This window comes from Ursus americanus, chromosome 10 (genome assembly GCF_024610735.1).
Source record: "Ursus americanus isolate L20-20 chromosome 10, mUrsAme1.1.p, whole genome shotgun sequence".
Lineage (NCBI taxonomy): Eukaryota > Metazoa > Chordata > Mammalia > Carnivora > Ursidae > Ursus > Ursus americanus.
The window spans coordinates 70,682,344-70,702,879 of NC_142136.1; the positions used below are offsets into that span (position 1 = coordinate 70,682,344).

The window sequence follows — 20,536 nt, forward strand, 5'->3', positions numbered from 1 at the left end:
AAAAACTCAAACAAAAATCTGCCATGAAAACGTTTATAATCAGTCAATAGAACAAAATTTCCTTACAATCATAAACTTGAAGATTTTCTTGACTCAACAAAAGCCAAGTGGTCCCTGCACACAAAGTACCAATTACACTAAAATACACAAAGTAGTACATGGTTGAACTCCTGATTTGTTACAACAAAATTTAATCTGTTCTTTCCAAAGCATATCTTTTATCTCAACACAATCTTGGAAATCCAATCTGGAGTCCTCTTTTATTTAACAGGAAAACAAAATTACCTCTTTCAAAGTTGAGCCCTTTTCTATAGGAACTACCATATTTCTAAACAAGTTTGAACCTAACGTTAATTGCGCAGCATTTTAAAGAAAAGAACAGATTAAGACTGGAGGTAAAAGCAATAGAAAGAATGTGACATTCAAATCTGACAATTAAAATGCAGAGAAGGTTGAGAACATATCCAATTGCTAAGGAAAGTTAATTACTATAGATCATTAACAATAAAAATGACAGTAGATTCAAATTACATGAAAACATTGACAGTCCCTTCCATTTTAAATCACTGAATCGGCAAAAAGAGAATTACCATGTTATTTTAACAAAATGAGCTTAATATTTTGTTCTTTTTAAATGTACTTAATAAGAGATTATCAGAGTATGTGTGACACTTCAAAAGTGACAGCATAAATCAGTTGTGAAACTCAAGACCAAAAACAAAATGGGGAGAGGGACTGAAACATCTGAAGAGGTTTAAATCTCTTAACACACAGAGCTTACAATGAATTTAAAAATAGCCAAACAGAAAAATGAGCAAAGGACATTAAAGAAACACCAATAGCCAATTAACATAAATGAGAGTTCAACAGCACCAGAAATCAAATTTAAACAACGAGGAGGTTTTTTGCCATATACAATGACAAAGATACGAAATACTTTCACATCTCTGTGTGTTCAAGGCTCTAGGAAAACCAGCATCAATGAGCAGGAATATAAATATGTGCAACATTTCTAAAAGGTTATCTATCAAATATCAAAAGTTTTATTGTATATTCTTTCCCTAGAAATTGTTTTATGGAAATTTTTACTGAGATAATCACATAAATGGAAAAAGAAACAGGCATAAGGTCAATATTTTCTGTCCTCCCCTGCATATTACCAGTAGCTCCTCTTTCCACTACCTATTTTTCACCTTATCTAAGACTCATTTTCTCTTTCATATTGCCCTGAGTTTCCGTTTTCTCTGAAATGTAAATAATTATCTATATCATTCTAGATAAAATACTTGATCTCCCAAAACTTCCATTTCCCAATTCTGAAAAATAATCTCTCTCAAAGACCTGTTGGGGTGATTATATAATAGAAAACATTAATTTATGAAAAAATTATTTAAGTTTACCATATTACCTGGAACAGATACAGAAAATCATTATCAATATAAATAAAATCAGGGGCGCCTGGGTGGCACAGCGGTTAGGCGTCTGCCTTCGGCTCAGGGCGTGATCCCAGCGTTATGGGATCGAGCCCCACATCAGGCTCCTCCACTATGAGCCTGCTTCTTCCTCTCCCACTCCCCCTGCTTGTGTTCCCTCTCTCGCTGGCTGTCTCTATCTCTGTCAAATAAATAAATAAAATCTTAAAAAAATATATATATATATAAATAAAATCAAGTTTCTATCTGTCTGCCAGTACATGGTAAGAAATCCCCAGACAGCTTTTCATCAGATTTGAAGCACGTGTTTGAGAAGCTAACAGCTATGTGGGGAGGAGGCAAAAAAGAAACGTCAGAGGAGGAGAGGCCTGAACACCTCAAAGAAAAGACAGACATCCTCAGAGCAGCTACAGGAGAACCACTTCTCCAGCGGGCAATTGTAATACAGCCTGTTCCAGATGAGCAGCAACAGATATTTATTTATTTAGCAATAGTTAACAATTCCCAAACAAGGCTAGAAGGGTTTGGCTAATACCATGTATTACTATAATGAGAACTACCACTTATTGGGCACTTCTATGCCAGGAAATATATTTCATTTAGTCCTCGTAACAACTCCACATGGTAGGCACACGGTATTATTATTATTATTATTATTATTATTATTATTATTATTATTATTATTATTCTCATCTTGTGAACGAAGAAACCAAAAGGTTTAACTAAGCTTAAAGACACAATGATAATCACTGAAGAAATGGAGATTCAATTCAGACTGCCTGGCATCCAACCCCAAACCCTAAAACATCAACCATTACTCAAAACCACTGGGTTATTACTATTCCCACTGTTCAATCTTTGAGAGAAATAAAAATTCTGAGCAAGCTATAAACAGTAACCATGGGTGCTTCCCTGCCTATAGGAACCTGGACTCCAACAATTCAACCAATTTCCATATGTACCCATGGTATCTCTAAATCTACAACCTCACTACATCTGGCTTAAGCTGGGATAGTACACATTCCCACAGCATGGCAAGTGGAGATGAATGGAGGTTTAGTCTACTCCAGTAAAAGAACAGCTCTGTTTAATCTGTAATTCTAAACACAATTTTCCATAGACACATGACTTGCACAATACTCAGGGGTAAATGATACTGATGTGGCTGACCTGCAAATCTAAACACTAAGTAAAACAGTATTTGAGAACATATACAAAAAGTTTAAAAACTGTGGTTTTACAAGTGAAGTTTTATATTGCAATTTCCGTTAAGATTTCAGTTATTTTTCACTACCTTCTCCATTTTTTCATTTTTTATTTTTCCTGAGATCAATACTTGACCTGATGTTCCAAAATAAACCTAACCATCAGAAGGATTAAGGAAGGATTTACATTCCAAATTGTCTCTGCCGTAATTCTATTAATTTCTCCAAATTTACTTCAGCTTTCTCCATAAAAGAGCCCTACCATAAATACTCTCCAGTTTCCTTGTTACTCCATATTTTGTTCCCGAGAGTAGAAACAGTGTAAAAGTCATCTTTTGAACATGAGAACAGAAATGTTACAAGAAAAAAATTAAATGTCAAATTAATCTGAAAACATACAATATATATCACCAGTAAATTTTATAGTAAAGATGGCTGAAAGAGGAATGTATACTCTTGAGGTAGAAAACAGTGAGAAGGAGGTTCCAAACTGAGATAAAACATGGAAGGAAGCATTGCTAGTGAACTTTGACTCAAGCAGAATAATCCATAACTGGACCTCCAAAACCTACATCTCCTCACAAAGAAACCACCAGCAAATAAGCCAAACCCCTTCTGATCCCACTTCCCTTATCCTAACAGTTTTAAAATCAAGAACAGAAGAAATAAACAGATACATCACAAATCTTTGTCCCCTAAGCCCAAAGACTTTAACTTGTTATTAAAACCTTAAAAATTCACAAAAGTGAAAATCTGTTATCCCAATACTAGAAATAAAGTGCAAATGTCCAGGTAAAGCTGCATATTGATTGAAACATCATCATAAAGTACAACTAAAACAAGAAGTATAAATGACAGGCACCAGAGCCTTTTTTGCTTTAATGTGGGGGGGGGGGGGTACCTGAATAGGAAAAGGACTCTTGATGGCTTAAAAAAAAAAGGGCAGAGAGAGGCTAAGATAAACAAGGGGAAGTCGATAATGCCAAATACAAATTTTGAGGGCTTCTCACTCTGCTTTGTGGCCGCCCTGCATAAAAATTCACAGCTTAGCAAGAATACCCGGTGAGATGTCATAGTACTGATATACTTCATTTATGCATATCTGTATTTCAACATCCAACTTTGTTATAAAGATACTTTCTTCCCAAAGGATTCTTACCCAAAACGGTACTGTTCTCTAGATCACGCTTGTGATTCAGGGTGACTCTCATCTCTTTTTCTATCAGGCCAGTTCGCAGCTTCATCTATCTTGCTGTTAAAGTTTCCTCATATATTACTCTCAAATCTATCAGCTCTCGTTTTCACCAAAACTCCACCTCTAGTGTTTTGGGGGAACTTAACTTTCCCCCAAAGTACACAGGTGTAATTCAATTTCTTCCACCACCACCCCTGGCCAACAATAATTTTACACATTTTCAAACACTGGTTACTTTCCCTATCTATAACATTAAATGTATCTAATGTAGGAAAAAAAAAAAATCACTGCTTCTCAAACATCAGTTGTGAAATACCATGATGATTTAATAATAATTTCCTAAATATCATGGTTGCATATTTTATAAAGTAAAAATGAGTTACTAGAAAAATGAGCACATATTTGGATGTTGCAGTATCAAATTATCAAATTACAGAAGTTTCTAAAAATTTACTTCCAGTATTTTAACTTACCTCCCTACAGACAGGTCACAAATACTTCAGGGACTAGCGCCAGTCCCTGGACACGAGCAGTACTACCCTAATGCATATATTCTCGATATACAACTCTTCAGGAAGTTGTCACACATCTAGCAACAATAAAGCAGCTCAGGCAAATGGCTATCAACCTGTTTAATACTGTTTTTCACATCCCACATTTTACTTCAACCAGTCCCTATAGATATAAAGGCCCTCAGTCATAGCCTCTTAGCTCATATATGATAGAGAGAATTTAAAAATTTGCTGAAGATCCTCTCTACTTGTAATCAAGCAATACCTTCTGATCGAGTATATGCTTCAACATATTCCTCAAGTTCAAGAAAACCCCAACTCAAAATGTCTTTTCACCATAAACGCTTCTGCATCTAGAGAATTCTATTTAGCAATCATCAGATATTTAAACTAGCAAGAATTAATATACTATAAGTAGGTTCATGGACTGCCTCTTCAACTAGACTTGAGAGAAGCAGTAAAAACATCAATCTATTCTTTTTCAATTTTCCACATAGCACATAGTAAGTCTGCTTACAATAAAAATAGTTGATCTGATCCCAATAATTCACATACTCCCCAGGCAATGATTCATTTTAGCATACCTGGCCCAATGATTGGCCCAAATGAGATTTCCAGAAAATAGTTTAGCTATGCAACAACAGTAGGTATGGCCTATCTGTTCTCCAATATCATTATGAAATAAAATGTCTCTGAGTAATCATGATGGCCTGCTTAGATTAACCTCGAATTATATTTACCTAAATTTGAGTTACTGCCACTAAAACTGCATCATTAAACAGACATTAAGAATTACTACAACAAAAGAAAGTCTACATACGTCTTCAATTCCCAACTTGTAGCATGCAATACTCTTATGCTAAGAGTTTTTCTAACACAAAGAATTTTAAACCTCAATTCAACCATTAAAAATTTTAAAACATATGCAACTCGTACCAACATAGATTCCTAACTATACAGTCCACTACCGGAAAAAAATCTCTTATGTCCCTTCATATTATTTTAAATGTAAATGGCAAGAAAATATGGTCTTTCAAAGATAAACTATGTGAACCCTGAATTTCTAAGTAGAGACTAACACGTAGGTCCTTTCAGTTTAGAGAGACACTGAGTTTTAAAGATGAAAGACACCACAGCAATTATCCAGGCCATGTTCTTCATTTCATGGATATAAAGATTACAGCCCAGAAAGTTGGCCCAAGGTCACAAAGCTAGAGATCCAGGACCTCAAAAGTTCCAACACAATGCTCATTTCACCATATTAATCTGCTTCCATTCCAAATACTGAGGTCACATTGGTAATAACATTTCCTTTTACTACTTTCCTTTATTGAAATGAATTTTAAAAGAATGGGCACTACATCCTTTTTCCAATCTCCAAAGATTTTTACTATTTTCTCAAAAACAAATGCAAGTAGCTCTAAATCATATATTTCAACTTTAAGGTACAGTCCACTAAACTCTCACATTACGAACACTGTTAAGTATTTATCTGCCATTCTAGTTTTATTTTCTACTCATATATCAGAAATGCAACTTACCACAATTAACTGATTATTAAAAATGTGAAAAGGCCATTAAGGGGACCCCTAAGGCTTCTTAAGGACTTTGTATTTTTCCTTACACTATACAGCTCTAGATAATTTGATTTCTAGCTTGTATCTGCTTTTTGGCATTTCACAGTTTCCTTCCATATTGACAGGCTTTGCCTATTGTCACTTCTCACTACTGCCAATGAGTCAGCCTGCGTCCAATTCTATTCCACTTCTACTATAAGGATTCAGAAACTACATATTCCAATTTATGAGACTAACATATAAAGCAAGAGTAAATGTGCTCTTGATGATAGCCCATAAGGAAGTCTATAAAATCAAGCCCACACATTTCTGATTATCATTAAAAGCATTCTGTAATTATTACCTCCTTGACCTTATCTGTTTCAAAATGGAGATAATAGTAGGTACATAAGGTATTGAAGTCATCTATACCTGACCCCATAATTCTTGAGAATATCTAAGTTTCTTGAATGTCATTTTATACTACTCTCCGATCAGATACTTCCTAAAAGCATCTTAAACTTATATCAATTTCCTAAAATTAATACTCTTTATATGGGGGGGTCTTTCTTCCATTACTTAGGAAACTGAAATTAGTTATAACACTGTAGTAATTTCCACCAAGATTTACAACCTCCTGAACATCTTTAGGGGCTACTGATCCTAACCAAAATTACCACCTTCTCTAGATTATTAGTACTATTAATATAATAATTCTCATTAAGACTCAAAGGCATCAAACTATAATAGAATTTCATTTCTCCTTATCATAGAACTACTCCCTATAAAATACTTCAGAATCTATGCAAGGCCTAGCAACCTCAATTCTAAATAAAATACAATTAAGAGATTTTAACATGAAGAGATTTTAAACTGTTTTCAAACAGGTGAACCAATTATGAAAAGTTGAAGATTTTTAATGTTGCCTTGTAATGAGGCGTTTAAATTAGGGGAGAAATCTTTGAAATTCAGACAAAGCAGTCAAAAAATAAAGTTAAAACATGATTAATGTGCCTATAAAGGGTCACAGTAACAGAAACTACAACATTAAATTAGATGTTTTCTTAGAAACAGAATACATTAAGATAAAGAAAATGAGCAAAAGAAGGATTTCATCCCTTCACATAAAAAATCTCTATTTCATGCACAGAGACAAATAAAACTCTACATAAATGAAATACGTAACAAGGAAAAGGGCAAATGAAAGCAAGAAAATATCCCAATTCATAAAAAGCACCCCCCAACTTAAGAGAATATTGACCATTATATAGGTGATGACCCCAATATCGCCTCTATATTTCCATTTAGTCTAACGTAAGTTTCAACTTCACCTACCTTTCTTCTCTGAGAGATGTTGAGGGCACCAAAATCATTAAACAAGGATGAAGCAGGTGAAGTTAGAGGATCTGGAAGGTAAGTTACAAAAGTTTCCACACAGACAACTCAAGTAACCCACAAATCTAATAAATGTTTAACTTGACAATGCTTGTAACAGTAATAAAAATCATACATCACCGTAACAGTTAAAATCAATGCCTCACATACAGTGGATGTTCAAATATTTTCTAAGGGACTAAATCACAAATTGGAGAATACTTCTTTCAGCCAACACTGAATACACATTTAATCAGAAGCTATATGGATTAATTAGGGTGCATCTGTTTGCTTAGAACCAAAAGAAAAATCAAACAAAAAAAAAGAAAAGAGGACTCTTAACCATGCTATCAGTAATGTGTTTAGGAAGGAAAAAGTCTACCTGTAGTAACTGTCTGCATGCTTCAGACCAACCAAATCATGAGAAAAATTAAAAGGGGCGGTGAGGTGGGAAGGACAGTAAAACACACTCCAAGGGACCGGACTTGGATTTTAACACTTAGGCAAGGCCTTAAAACCATCCAGTCTAGAGAACAGTCCATCTTTTAAGTTTATCACCAGATATTTTATATTCTTACTAAAAATATACATAAATTGTTTTTAAAGATTGAAGTATTACATGTTTCAAAACACAAACATAAAATTCAAAGATTTTATATTTTCAAAGTTCTATGACTCTGTGGGCAGAAATCACAAACGAAAGTATATCTCTAAATTGTTTTTCACTTAATAAATCAGAAGTTTCTGAAAAGGTATACATGATATACATGGAAATACTTTATCTTCAATTCTGAGCTCTAGTTAATCTTATGTTTCTCATTAAATTATCTATAAAATTCTAAAAACCATACTAAATGTTCTCATTTAAAGGAATCTTAAATCTCTTCATAATGCAATATAGATTGCTGCTTAATTTCTCTAGCTTCGTCTGCCTGAATTTTCATAGTCTGGTCCTTCATTAGAATTAACAATTTAATAATGCAAAGAAAGAGAAGCTAATAAAATAACAAGATGTGAAATATTTTTATGTAATTTATACATTCAAGGCACTTATAAAAATAGATAATATTATTCATCCTTTATTCTACTTTTGATATATTTAAAAGTCAACATATAAACTCTATGGGAATGCTAAAAATATTATTACACTACCAATTAGTTTCTAATAATTTTATTCAGTATTAAAATGTTTCTTTTTTTTCCTACAGCAAAAAAAGTTGAAATATCCAAATAATGATAGAAATTTGATACACACATAAAATGTCTCAGAAAATAATCAACATGCAAACTCCTCTTCTCACCATTAATAATAACTGTTAACATTTTACTGATGCAGAGTATTAACACTCAACTGTTACATATTTTTAAGAATTCTTGAACATGTTTTTATTTTTTTGTTTAACATTTGTTTTTAAAATAGGATACAGAAAGATACTTGGAAATTCCATATCAAAAACCTTAAAAATGACCATAATCTTTGAAACAGTAATTCCATGTCCGTTTCCAAAAGCATAATTCAAAATATGAATACAGATTCATACACACAGTCCAATATTAGAGTATATACTTTTTTTAAAAAAAGTTTAGTATACTAAATTATGAAAATAAGCAATAGAATACAATTTATAATGACCAAGAAACACTCATGATATAATTTAAAACTATATAATGCAATCTTAAATATTATCATGTATATACTTAGCTAAGTATTATTATATATTATGTATGTATACATATGTATATATATTCACAGACATAACCATTATTTGGAATTATACAGAATCCAAATAATAGTTATTTGGAGTGAAAATAATCATTCTTATTCTTTTCCTTATACCCATTTATAATTTTCAAGATTTCTACAATGAACATATTATTTTCAGAGTCAGAAATAGAAAAGAGAAAAAGGGACCAAGTCTTACCATGGCCTGCATATGGCTTGGCACTGTCATTTAGAAGACTTGGGGAGCTGCTACTATTAGTCATTCTCTGAAAAACAAAACAGATACACATAATATTCACTGAGAAATACAGAATTAAGAATATTCAACCAATTCAGACTCTCTTTGCTTCTTCCCCTCTAATCCACTTCTCATATTACTGACACTCTAATCTTCTTATATATGTCACTATATGGATTATAATTCATGCAAAGATTTCCAAATACTCTTTATAACACATCAAATGAAAATTTTACTCACTAGCCAGGTATTTAAAACCAATTTTGAATTGCACTTCCATAACATATTAGATTGGGCAACATACATAACTAGTAAGTCTCCTCATCTATAAAATATAAATTTCAATATCCATCTCAGAAGACGTGAAGTGACTATGTATAAAATCAACAAGTGCCTTCTAACACCCTCTCCCAATGCATATTACCATTTATACACCTTATAGATTCTATCAAATCAGGCTATTCTCTGTTCTCTAAACATGTTTCACGCTTTCTTATACTCCATAGCCTCTAGTCTCTCCATCCTGAAAGGCCTTCACTCCATACCCGCAAAACACACAGAAGAGTGAAATTAGTCTCTTTCCATCTATCCTCTACACACTCCACTGTCATCCCACCCCATCCCCACCCTTGAAAGCTCACCCTGAATCCAACTCTATCCTACCTAACTATATCACCTCCTAAAACCTTACCTCTTACTCAAGAAATTTAGGAATAAATGAAGACTCTAGACATCCCCCACCACTGGAATAAACTTCACTGTTTAGTGCCATATAAATTCATACTAAGGATACCTGCATCAAGGGATACTTTGTTTCCACTGGGCTTCCAAATCCATTAACTCCAATAAAGCTGGTGCTGAAATAGGAATCTGTGAGACTGGTATCAGTTAAAGCACCTCCATCTATTCCAGGAACTGAAAGATAAGGAAAATTCAAATATTTTAATTATTTAAAAGCACAAAATCTTGATGTAATTCCTGCATCTCCAAATAAATTTTAAAGTCTCAAATCTCTGTCACACTTATTTTTATTTATCTGTTCATAACAAAAGACGGGACCAAATAAAATTGGCTCAGGTCGAAAAATCTGTCCATCAATGCTCAAGTTGACTGATTTCTTTCCCACAAAGTAATTTATTTTATATTAGTCACGTAAGCACCCCCAAGCATAACATGAAGAAACAAACCACACTTGCATTTCGTTTTCTCATCATTTTCTTTAACTTTGCAAGAAGACAGAATATAAAACACTACAATTTCTCCTGTGAATCTTCACGTGAGAAAGATTTAAGTTTCTCAGGACTGTTTCTCTTAACCTATCTTATGAAACAGACTAGCAGTCTCACATTAACTCATAACTCAGTAAAAACAATTATGCAGATGTAGGAATGAGACAGAGTTCAGGAATATAGATAAGCTGCTGATTTTGGGATAGGTAAATGCAGAATGATTATAACTAGGAGGACAATCCGTTATATATCAACAAAGTAATGGACAATCTGTTGTAGATGTTGGAATGCTATTTTCCAAGCTCCCAGTTAAGTACAAAGTCATAAGCTTTACAGATCAGCTAAGTTCCAAGTAGATTGTCCTCTTCTAGGCACAGCCTCCGAGAACCACTGAAACCACTCTGACCTCCAACCAAGAAGAAAACTAAACAAAATGCTGATGGCTCAATATAGGGTGCTATGATCTGGATTTCTGTATAACCACAAAATTCCTATGTTGAAATCCTAACCCCCAAAGATAATAGTAAAGGAGGTAGGGCCTTTGGGAGGTGCTTAGGTCACGGGAGTGGAGCCCTCAGGAATAAGATTAATGCTCCTATATAAGACACCTACAGAGATCCCTAGCCCCTTCAACCATGTGAGAACACGAGGTACCCACTTATGAACCAGGAAGTAGGTTCTTGCTAACACCACACAAAATCTACCAGTGCTATGATACTGGACTTCCCAGGCTCCAGAACAGCGAGAAATACATTTCTGTTGTTTATAAAACAACCACTCTGTGGTATTTTATTATAGTGGCCCAACAGACTAATACATAGGGATTCCTTGGAAAGCAACCTGAGGTAATTTTTAGTCTCTTTTTAAGATTTCTCAAAATTTCCAAAATTAAAATGTATTCCTTTTATAATTACAAAAAGATCATTTTTAATGGTTCATATCTTTTAAATTAGTGTTTACAATTTCAGATGTGGCTGAAGAATATAATCAGAAACATCTAAAGTTTTATACGTGAAGTTGTTCATCATGTTGTCCATTTATATACAAGTATTAAAAGTATTATTTTAATAACAAATTAGACACAAGGTGAAATACCCAACAACAACAAAAAAATTAAGTAAATTTGAACATATCTTTTGAAAGAATACGTAAATACTTAAATACTTAAATAATTTGAAATTATTTAAAAATCATAATAATTAATGTATGGGATTTATTAATACTCTAGCAAATCAAAAACTGGGAAAAGAGACAAAATAAAACTGGCAAAATGCTGGTCCTTATTGAAGCTGAGTGATAGGGAACTATTATATTCTCCTCTCTACTTTTATCAAAGTTTAAAATTTTCCATAATAAAAGGTTGTAGAAAATGAGAATAAATAAATGGTATGTATCGTAACTGTTTGCAATCTGAAGTGAAAAGGGAACGCATTTTTATTATTGTATGATAATTAGTGTGCTAACATATATACACACACAGATTATAAGACTGAATATATATGTATATTCAGTCCTATATATATTCATTCTTACGTATATATACACCAGTATATATATATACCAAAATTTTAATCTTTTGTGATCTGGTTGATTGAATTGGAGAGCTTAGTCTTTTCTCGTATTACTTTTCCATAATGTAGTTATTTTCATAATGACGATGATGATGATGATGATGATGATGATGATGATAGAGAAATCCATAAGGGGAAAAGTTCCTATATTCCACCAAAATCCTTATAGCATCTACTATTTACCTTTCCCTAGTAAAATAAAATGGTTTTCAAAAATAGAGTACAATTCCAGAGTCAAATTATTTTAATATAACATTTTTATTTCAATGTTTTCAAATTTTAAATCCAATTTTCTCTTTTATTCTTATGTTACAAAAGCTAATACAATAAACCTATTATTGAACAAGCCAGAACTTAAATATCTATGATCAACGTCTTACCTTAGATTTTAAGCAAGATCCACCGGACTAAAAATAAGCACCTAAGCATAACAAAATATTTGCAAAACAAATGAATATTAAACTGTCAGAGGACAATAAAACAATCTTATAAACAGCCCATCCTTTATAAAACTTTATCTTTAAGAAATAGAGTTTGCCCTAATTTATTACCAAACTTCTGGTAGTGATTGGTTCTCACTATATTAAAATTGATTCACATTCCTTTAGAATACACAACTTTTGACAGAAGAAACTTTATGCTCCCTAACAAAGAAACAACTGACTGGGCTTAACATAAAAAAAAAAGAAAGAGAGAGAGAGAGAGGGAGGAAGGGAGAGGGTTAAACATGGCCAATAATTAGGGTTAAAAAAATTAATTAAACATTCCACATAAAGACCTAAAACTGTAAACAACTGGAAGAAAACACAGGGAGAGTTACTTGACCTTGGTCTTGGCAAGAATTTTTTGAATGAGACAATAAAAGCACAAGCAACAAAAGCAAAAATAAACATATAGGACCATATCAAATGAAAAAGCATCTAGAGAGCAAAAGAAACAATCAGCACAATAAAAAGGCAACCTATGAAACAGAAAATATTTGCAAACCATCCCTCTGATAAGAGGTTAATAATATCCAAAATGTATAAGAAACTCCTATAACTCAACAGCCCTCCAAAAATATCCAATTAAAAAATAAGCAAAGGACTTGAATAGACATGTTTCCAAAGAAGATACACAGATGACCACCAGACACATGAAAAGATTCCTGATACCACAAATCATCGAGAAAATACAAATTAAAACCATAATGAAATATCCCCTCACACCTGTTAGAATGGCTATTATCAAAAGATAGAGATAAGTTTTGGTGAGGCCATGGAGAAAAGAGAATCCTTGACCACTGTCAGTGGGAATGTAAATTGGTGCAGCACAGCTACTATTGAAAACAGTATGGAGGTCCCTCAAAAATTAAAAACAGAACATATGATTGAGCAATCTTACTTCTGGGTAAAGTAGCCCCCCCCCCCCACCTTCTCCAAGGTTTCACTTTCCATAGTTACCTATGGTCAACCTTAATCAACCACACAGAAGCAGATGATCCTCCTAATGTATCGTCATCAGGCCAATGGTAAACGAACACTATGTCACAATGCCTGCATCATTCACCCTACTTCACCTGATCATGTAGGCATTTTATCAACTCACATCATCACAAGAAGGGTAACAGTACAAAAAGATATTTAGAAAGAGAGAGAGAAACCACCTTCACATAACTTTTATTACAGTATATTGATATAACTTTTGTATTTTATTATTGTTCTTAATCTCTTACCGTGGCTAATTTATAAATTAAACTTTAGTATAGGTATGTATGTATATATAGGATAAAACATAGTATATAGGATTCATACTATCTGCAATTTCCAACATCCACTGGGGGTAGTGGACTATATCCCCTGCAGATAAAAGGACTACCGAATACCCTGCAGATAACACAGGATTACTACTTTGTATATAAACAAAGGAAATGGAATCATGATATTGAAGAAATATCTGGACCCCCATGTTCACTACAGCATTATTCCTAATAGCCAAGACATGGAAACAACCAAGGTGTCCACTGACAGATGAATGGCTAATGAAAATGTGATATATACAGATATAAATATATAGATATAAAATAATATATAAAATATATGTATAAAATATATATGTATAAAATGTGGTATATACACATATGTATATGTGTATGTATTGTGTATATACACACACACACTGACACACACAAAATGAAATATTAGCCATAATAAAGAAGGAAATCCTGACATTTTTGATGTCATGGATGGACCTTGAGGGCATTATGCTAAGTGAAATAAGTCAAAGAAAGACAAACAGTGTATGTTCTCACTTATATGTGGAATATAAAAGAGCCAAACTCAAAGAAATAGAACAGTGGGGCGTTGCCAGGGACTGGCAAGTGGGAGAAATGGGGAGATGCTGGTCAAACTTCCAGCTCTAAGATGAGTAAGTTCTGAGGATCTAATGTAAATCACGATGACTATAATTAGCAGAATTGTATTATATACAAGAAAGTTGTTAGAAGAGTAGAGTTTAAACATTATCACCACAAAAAAAAAATGTAATTATGTGAAGGGATGGAGGTGTTGACTAACCTATGTGGTAATCATTTTGCAGTATATATTTGTATCATGTCATCACGTTGTACAGAGATGTTATATGTCGATAACTCAATAAAGCTGAGAGGAAAAAAATTCCACAGATATACTTACACTTAACTTTTCCTATTTTGGAAGGGAGAGAATGGGATTTGATACTTCCAAGAGTAGTCAGGAAAATCACTAACCTATGATACATTATTCTATTCTGTATAGATCATGAAGATATTGATGTTTTTAAGTTACTAAGAATGGACACATAATACCCTACCTACCTTATGAGATGCACAAAGAGAAAAAGGTGTGTAGAGTACTTTTAAAGTTTAAATTACATAAGCATAAGACACTTTAAAGACTATAATTACCAAGACTAGACAATTAAGAACTTTTCATTCCTTCAACCCCTTATTTTTGCAATCTACTTTAAGTAAACTTTACACCATCTCTATGCAATAATAGTTTCCAATCCACTATAAGTAAAGCTTACTATTTCTATGAAAGCTATATAATCACTATTATTACAATTTGTATCTGTACAGAATAATAATCAATTCAACAATCACTGTGTAGATATGAGCCTCAGTCTGAATGACAACTGTGGCAAGGTTGATACTACTTTTATTTTGCAATTAAAGCAAATTAACCAATTTAAGGAGATGAGAAAGCTTGCCCTACATCACAAAGCTACTAAGTGACATAACTGGGAAGTAACGGCAATCTCTCAATTGCATGAAACTGCCTTCCAGTTTTTAAGAGAGGGAATTAGAAATCAAAAGATGAAATTTCAAGCCTGCAGTTTTAAAATGATAATCTCTGTCAGCAGTTACCTTGCCATTAACATATAAATGTGTATGCTGATAACCCACTTAAAAAAAAACCCAAAAACCCATCCTCACAGCTTAACTAAATAAATGTTCTCCTTCATCTTCAGTCTAGTCCCCCCTTGATGAAATGGGTTTAACTTTCCAAAAACATCACAATAAACCAATGTTACCCAAAGGTAATTCTGAAGTCAAGTAAATTTGGAAAAGGCTAGAAAAAATAAAAGTAAACCCATTTCTTCACTACACAACTTCTCAGAGCCTTTGTCTACAATGTGAACTGTGACAATTCAAAAAGGAGACAAGAGTACTTCCCAAATGCACCTAAGGAACCCTTTCTACATGGAGCAACTTGAGGGTCTAGAGTTCCATAGAACACACTACAAAAAGTGACCCCTGAAAATACGGAGTGGTTTTCCTCTGCCGAAGAGCACATCACGGACAGGATGCTGGCAATGCTTACCCTACGTGATGAAATCCAAACTTCTCAGTCTGACATTAAAAAGCCCTCAACGATCTGTTCTCAATCTATCATTTCCCAAAGGCACTAGGTTTAAGTCTCAGTTTTGTCGCTTACTGGCCACAAAGTCTTGGGCAAAATGCTCATAAAATGTAGACTATACTATCACTTGTAAAATGAAACTCATACCATCTACTCTGCAAACTTCAATGAAAAATTATGAAAAACAATGAAACAGTATCTTGTTAAGAATCCTGAGGCTGCATAACTCCGGAATATAACCTACTAAAAACTGAACTGTATACTTACAAAGGGTGAATACAGCATGTAAACTGTATTTCAATAAAGCTATTTTATAAAATCAGTGGAAAAAAAAGGAATTATTCAATAAATAGACTCAAAACAACTGGGTAGCCATTAGGGGGAAAAAATGAATACACAGATATTTCCAAAAGACCAAAGATTATAATGTAATCAAAGTAGAAAATATATATATATATATATACACACACATCTACTGTAAAAAGATCTTTACAATAATCATGACGTTATTGAACTCCCTCCGCTAATCAAAACAATATACTCACTATATTTTGAAAGTCTACGCTTTACAATATGGAGTACCATCAACTCCTACACCTACACACACACCCACCCACACACCCACACACACACACCCCTACCTCTATGTTCTTCAACACCCAGATATATGATAGAAAAGAAAAAAATACTTGGAATTAGATACACTGAGTTCCAATCCTACTTTTGCCACTCACTAGCTGTATGACCTCGAGCAAACAATCCTCTAAGTTTCATTTCTTCATCTGAAAAAGGCAATACCATCTCACTCATTGGGTTGTGGTAGGGACTCAGGCGAAGCAACCTATGCCAAGTGCTTAGCATCCTATCTCATAGGTCATCATAAATATTTTTTTCCTCTTCTCCTGTCTCTAGAATGCATCGCCCAATTATTCCAAGCTGTTAAAACCTCTACCTCTTACCATACCATTTATACCACTCAGTTGACTAAAAATATATATACATTTCCTTTGACCTTTTTATTGCTGTCTTCAACTATTTAAACCTTTAAATTCTTACATGTTTCTGTACCATCTGCCCATCTAAATGATCTATTAACTGAGATTTGGGACTACTATTTTTTTGGTATTCTCTAATCTAGTAGCACATCTGTATAAACACTTATTTACAGTTAAGCCCTTTTAAAAATAGGTATGTTTAAAAGTTGATAAAAGATGCACTATATTATGATTTTCACATCCGACCTTCATAAAATACCAATGAAATGGTATCATTGCCTCCAATTTTCTGGTAAGGAAATTAAGACTCAGAGGTGCTAGATGATGGTAGGGTGGACGCAGGCCCAAGAAACAGGGACTCCTCCACCCTCTCAGCAGGCAGTGGCACCAATCTTTTGGTGCAGACTCTGAGCAAATAACAACTGCCCATGCGATCTGCTTCAGCCAGCTGCCAACTACTGACTTTCCACTGTTTATTTTTAAATAGGCTCCATGCCCAATGTGGGGCTTGAACTCAAAACCCTGAGACCAAGAGTCACATGCTTTACTGACTGAGCCAGCCAGACACCTCATTTTGATAAAATATTTGATCCATTTCTCCGTTTCCTCCTAATAGAAATGACAGCACCTACTTTCCAGAGTTATCGTGAAAATAATTCAGTACACTGGCATGCCTGGATGATATTATGTGCCAAATGGTTACTTTTTGTGGTGATCATTTGTATCCTTTTATAAATTTATTTGTAAAAGTTATCTTGCTTTTTCTGATGAAAAGCTAACGTGTTCTTTGTATAGAATGCATTAGGGGAAATTTTTCATTAGTTTTTTAAAAATTTTGCCATAAATGATGAAAAGGTAGCTCGGCATATTTTAGACATGTAACAAAACCCTTAGGAATTGTCTGAAAGAAAAGACTCGAATCCAAAGCAGGTGGCTGGGCAAGACCTACTGGTCTATGCAAAGGACTGGACTTCCCTCAAAAGCTCAAAAACTAAGAAAAAGTCCAAGGGAACTACGAGAAAACAGTAATGGCTACAAATATTCTATTTGTGATAAAGTTTCTGTGAACCATAAAGAAACCAATTTCACATTTCAGATTCTCCACCTAACTCTGAAGCACCACCATTAACCAACATCAGTGATAACTGATGAGAAGAGAAGCAAGACCTTAGTAGAACAGAGCATCAATCATAAGTCAAATGTAATTTTATGTGCATTATCTCATTTTTTACCCACTCAACAAATTGAACTGTATCCTCCCAAAATTCATCTTGACGTCCTAACCTCAGTATCTCAGAATGTCATCTTATTTTAGTATAGAATCATTGAAAATGTCATTAGTTAAGACGAGGTCATTCAGGTGAATCCTAATCCAGTGTGACTTTTTTTTTTTTTCTGATTTCACTATGAGTTTCCTTTCTTTTTCTTTTTTCCTTTTCAGATTTTTTATTTAAATTCTAGTTAGTTGACACCAATATGACTTATGACTTTATAAAAGGGAAAATCTGGACACAGACACACACACAGGAAGAATGTCTTGTGAAGATGAAAGCCGATCAAGGTGATGCTTCCACAAGCCAAGGGACGCTAAAGACTGCAGGCAAACCACCAGAGGCTTGGTGAGAGGCATGGAACAGATTATTTCTCACAACCCTTAGAAGAAAGCAACCCAGCCAACACCTTGATCTCAGACTTCCAGGCTCCACAACTGTGAGATAATAAATTTGTTATTTAATCACCCTCCCCTAAGACAGACATATAATAAAAATAAAAGATTAAATAGTGGATTATTAAACCAATAAATGTAAGCTAAGAATAAGTATTTCAGTTGAACATTAAGTTCAGAAGTTTCTAATTAGCCAAGATAAAAAAGAAAAAATGTAAGTTAAAAATACTCACCTAGTAAAATAACAAATACCAATTTTTTACAGCAAAAACTTCTCGGCACTAAGCTCTTCAGAAAAAATTTTATAAGGATTTTTATATATGGAGTACTGATCATCATACATCCTTGATACAGGTGAAAGGAAAATTTCTAGAAACACTTTTTATATTAATTCTCAACAGAAGTAGAAAACGTAGTATTAAACCACAACCCAATTGAAGTAATAAAGGGCTAAGAATGTTAAGTACTTCCCTTTTTAGCCATTTACCTAGACCCTCTTGAACTCTCATCCTCTTGCTTTGAAACATTCATTTCTGGTTCTGATAGAGAGACAGATTAGATATATAGACAGACAATAATACCAGCTGCCATGTATTGCTTATACACACAATCTCATCAGTCCTTTAAGATACATATCATTATTGCCTATTTTGGTGGCAGTGCCAGAGATGAAATTTGAAACCAGAACAAACTTACTTAAAGGCTCCAAAAATCACTACACTACATTCCTCTCAGTCATTCCTACAAACCCAGACTCACCTTTACAACTATCTATTATTAAATGTCTTCAAGTATATGTGTGACAAGTACTTTTAAGCTAAAAACTCATTTATCCTTAACTCCTTTCTCTCTCCCATCTACCCTCTCAAGTAGTTGCTTCACCAAATCTCTCTCAAATGCGCCCCCTATATTTCATTTCCACTTGCCTAAATCAAGTCCTTGGCATTTCTCTCTTCCATTGTTATAAGGCTACTCTGAATTGTTTCCCTATCTCCATCCTTGGAAGCCAAAAGCTCCTATGGTTATCTCTTTAAGACATAGATCTTATCACTTCACTTAGCACAGCCTACAAGGCCCTTTACAATGTGGCCACACAATCTATCATCTGGTACCACTCTCCATAATATAGCCTCTTCTCCACATCAGGTGACTATAGAACAAAAGCATGCACAATGCTATCTCTCAAAATCTGTGTCCTGGTCATCTGCCTACGATGCCTTTCTTTTCTACCAGATATGCTTCACACATCTTTCAAAAAATAGTTCAAATATTCCCTCTTCATGAGACCTTCCAAAATATCCCTGAATAGAGTTTGTTATACAACTTTATACCCACAGTGTACGAAACTATGCCAAAATTTATACATTTCAAAATCCTTTACTAGATTGTGCATTCATAAATAGCCAGAACCACACATCTTTGTATTCCCTGACACCAGTACAGTATCTGACACAAAAATGTTCAATAAAAGCTTGATAATCAAACTCCCTGAGCAGTGCCCAAACTATACAGATACTATGTCATATTTACGAAGTAGTGATCTGCATAAAATATACCTCCAGAGGCAAGTTGACATTGTTTTAAAAACTGTAAGTTCTATCTGTAACTGGCCCTTATGAAAGTCATCATACCTTTGCACCAAGAAAGACACAACAAGGTCTATGGGAAGACTAGACTAAAAAAAAAAGAAAAAAATCCTGAAACAGCAATTTTACATAGATCAAAGTGGCTTAATAAGAGCTCAGCTGAGATTCTACTGTTTCACACTGAAATATACACAGTACACTGTTTTGAACTGAAAATTTAAGACATACATTATTAATTTTCAGAATCAGAGAAGAACTACAGTGCAGCAAGGCTCTGGTAAACACTGGACTCTGAGGAGCACTACAATACTACAGGCCTTCCAAGATACACTGGCTACAAACTTGACAATAAACAACTAAATAAACTGGGTT

At 33.8% G+C, this 20,536-nt stretch overlaps 1 protein-coding gene across 6 annotated transcripts in view; it reads right to left on the reverse strand.

Moving 5' to 3' along the window:
• PAN3 (poly(A) specific ribonuclease subunit PAN3) overlaps positions 1 to 20,536 on the reverse strand; it is a 126,766-nt gene that overhangs the window by 95,728 nt on the left and 10,502 nt on the right. For all 6 annotated transcript variants that reach the window (XM_087865222.1, XM_045797044.2, XM_045797043.2 and 3 more), the window contains exons 2-4: positions 10,030 to 10,151; positions 9,198 to 9,264; positions 7,237 to 7,307 (exon numbers count right to left, since the gene is read on the reverse strand). In XM_087865222.1, the coding sequence (XP_087721348.1) occupies positions 7,237 to 7,307; positions 9,198 to 9,264; positions 10,030 to 10,151 (260 nt within the window). The remainder of the gene's footprint in view (positions 1 to 7,236; positions 7,308 to 9,197; positions 9,265 to 10,029; positions 10,152 to 20,536) is intronic.